The 1,373-nt window shown below is 42.4% G+C and overlaps 1 protein-coding gene across 1 annotated transcript in view; it reads left to right on the top strand.

Annotated features, from left to right (window-relative positions):
- Positions 1-176: 176 nt before the first annotated feature.
- Positions 177-1,373, top strand: part of LOC106819616 (alcohol dehydrogenase [acceptor]-like) — a 3,253-nt gene continuing 2,056 nt past the window's right edge. The window contains exons 1-4 of the mRNA XM_014824223.1: positions 177-291; positions 385-660; positions 1,067-1,184; positions 1,323-1,367. Coding sequence (XP_014679709.1) covers positions 177-291; positions 385-660; positions 1,067-1,184; positions 1,323-1,367 — 554 coding nt within the window. The remainder of the gene's footprint in view (positions 292-384; positions 661-1,066; positions 1,185-1,322; positions 1,368-1,373) is intronic.

Raw genomic sequence — 1,373 nt, 5'->3', positions numbered from 1 at the left:
GTAACGTTATTTAATCAACTGCGAGTGGAAGTCGTCATTCATGACATAAGTATGTCACAGATTATAACTATGCACGTATTATATATATTTTTCATCACTTTTCGCTGCAGTTCATCAAGGATGCCAACTATGCCGCTCAAGAGGATCGCCATCTTTTTTCGTTGATACCAGTTATAATGCATCCTAAAAGTGTCGGGGATATTCGCCTGAGAACCAGCGACCCGCTAGATTATCCACTCATAGATCCACGCTACTACGAGAATGAAGAAGATGTTAAAACTATGGTTGCAGGTAACGCATGGAGGCTCACTGATTTGTTTCACGAAATCAATATTAAGGGTGATCTGGCTTTGGAAAATTTCGTATAAACATTGATTTGACACAATATATACAAACACAGAACGCAAAGACGCGCGAACAGACCCAAATTTACGCACGTAGGCCTACGCACTCACGCATGCGCACACGCACATACACATACACATCCGTACACATCCTTAGACACGGTAACACATATACGGGACCTTGTTTACATTTCATATATTTTAACAGGGATCAAGCTGGCTAAAAAGATATCAAAGACAAAGGCATTCCAGTCTATCGGGGCAAAGATTAATCCGCATAACTTGAATGTGCCAGGATGCACTCAGCACGGCAAAGGTAAAATAACATATCACAGCGCTTTGCAATCTATTGCAAATCGTGATAGCATAAGCAAGTAGCAAGTAGTAAGTAATATTACTAATAGCTGTTAATATGTCTGAACACGAATGGCTACATTAACTGGTTATATATATATTGAACATATAATTACTGACGCCATACGCAACACACGATACGTATGAAATTTTTTCACGCTATCATGCGCAATTACTGATTTTATTTACCTGTTCAGTGCTCACACTTCTTTGTCATGCTAACATCGCGCATGAAAAGATAAAGAAGCGTTGTACACGTGACCAAAAATGACGTTTTATGCGTACATTCGGTAAATTAGATTATCGTGAACGTTTTACAAGCGCCTCAATAAGGTGAACATCTTATATACCGTGCTCATCATACGCAGGGGACAAATACCTGGAGTGTGTTGCACGCCGTATATCCACGACGCTTTACCATGCAACGGGAACCTGTAAGATGGGCGCCAGCACCGATCCGTCTGCCGTCGTTGATCCCCAGCTGAGGTTAGTGAGGAAACATCTATGGAAATTTTACGCAGGCGTTATCCCTGCGTCCGAAGGCGTACCAAGCTATTTTCAATTCAATCTATGGTTACCATGTGACTCGTGCCAGTGTGTGATCCACCCACTCGTGTGTTTCAGGGTGCGTGGAGTAGAAGGACTGAGGGTCGTGGATGCCTCCATCATGCCGGA

This window comes from Priapulus caudatus, unplaced genomic scaffold (assembly GCF_000485595.1).
Source record: "Priapulus caudatus unplaced genomic scaffold, Priapulus_caudatus-5.0.1 Scaffold3828, whole genome shotgun sequence".
Taxonomy (NCBI): Eukaryota; Metazoa; Priapulida; class Priapulimorpha; order Priapulimorphida; family Priapulidae; genus Priapulus; species Priapulus caudatus.
This window is presented reverse-complemented; position numbering and strand designations above follow the sequence as displayed.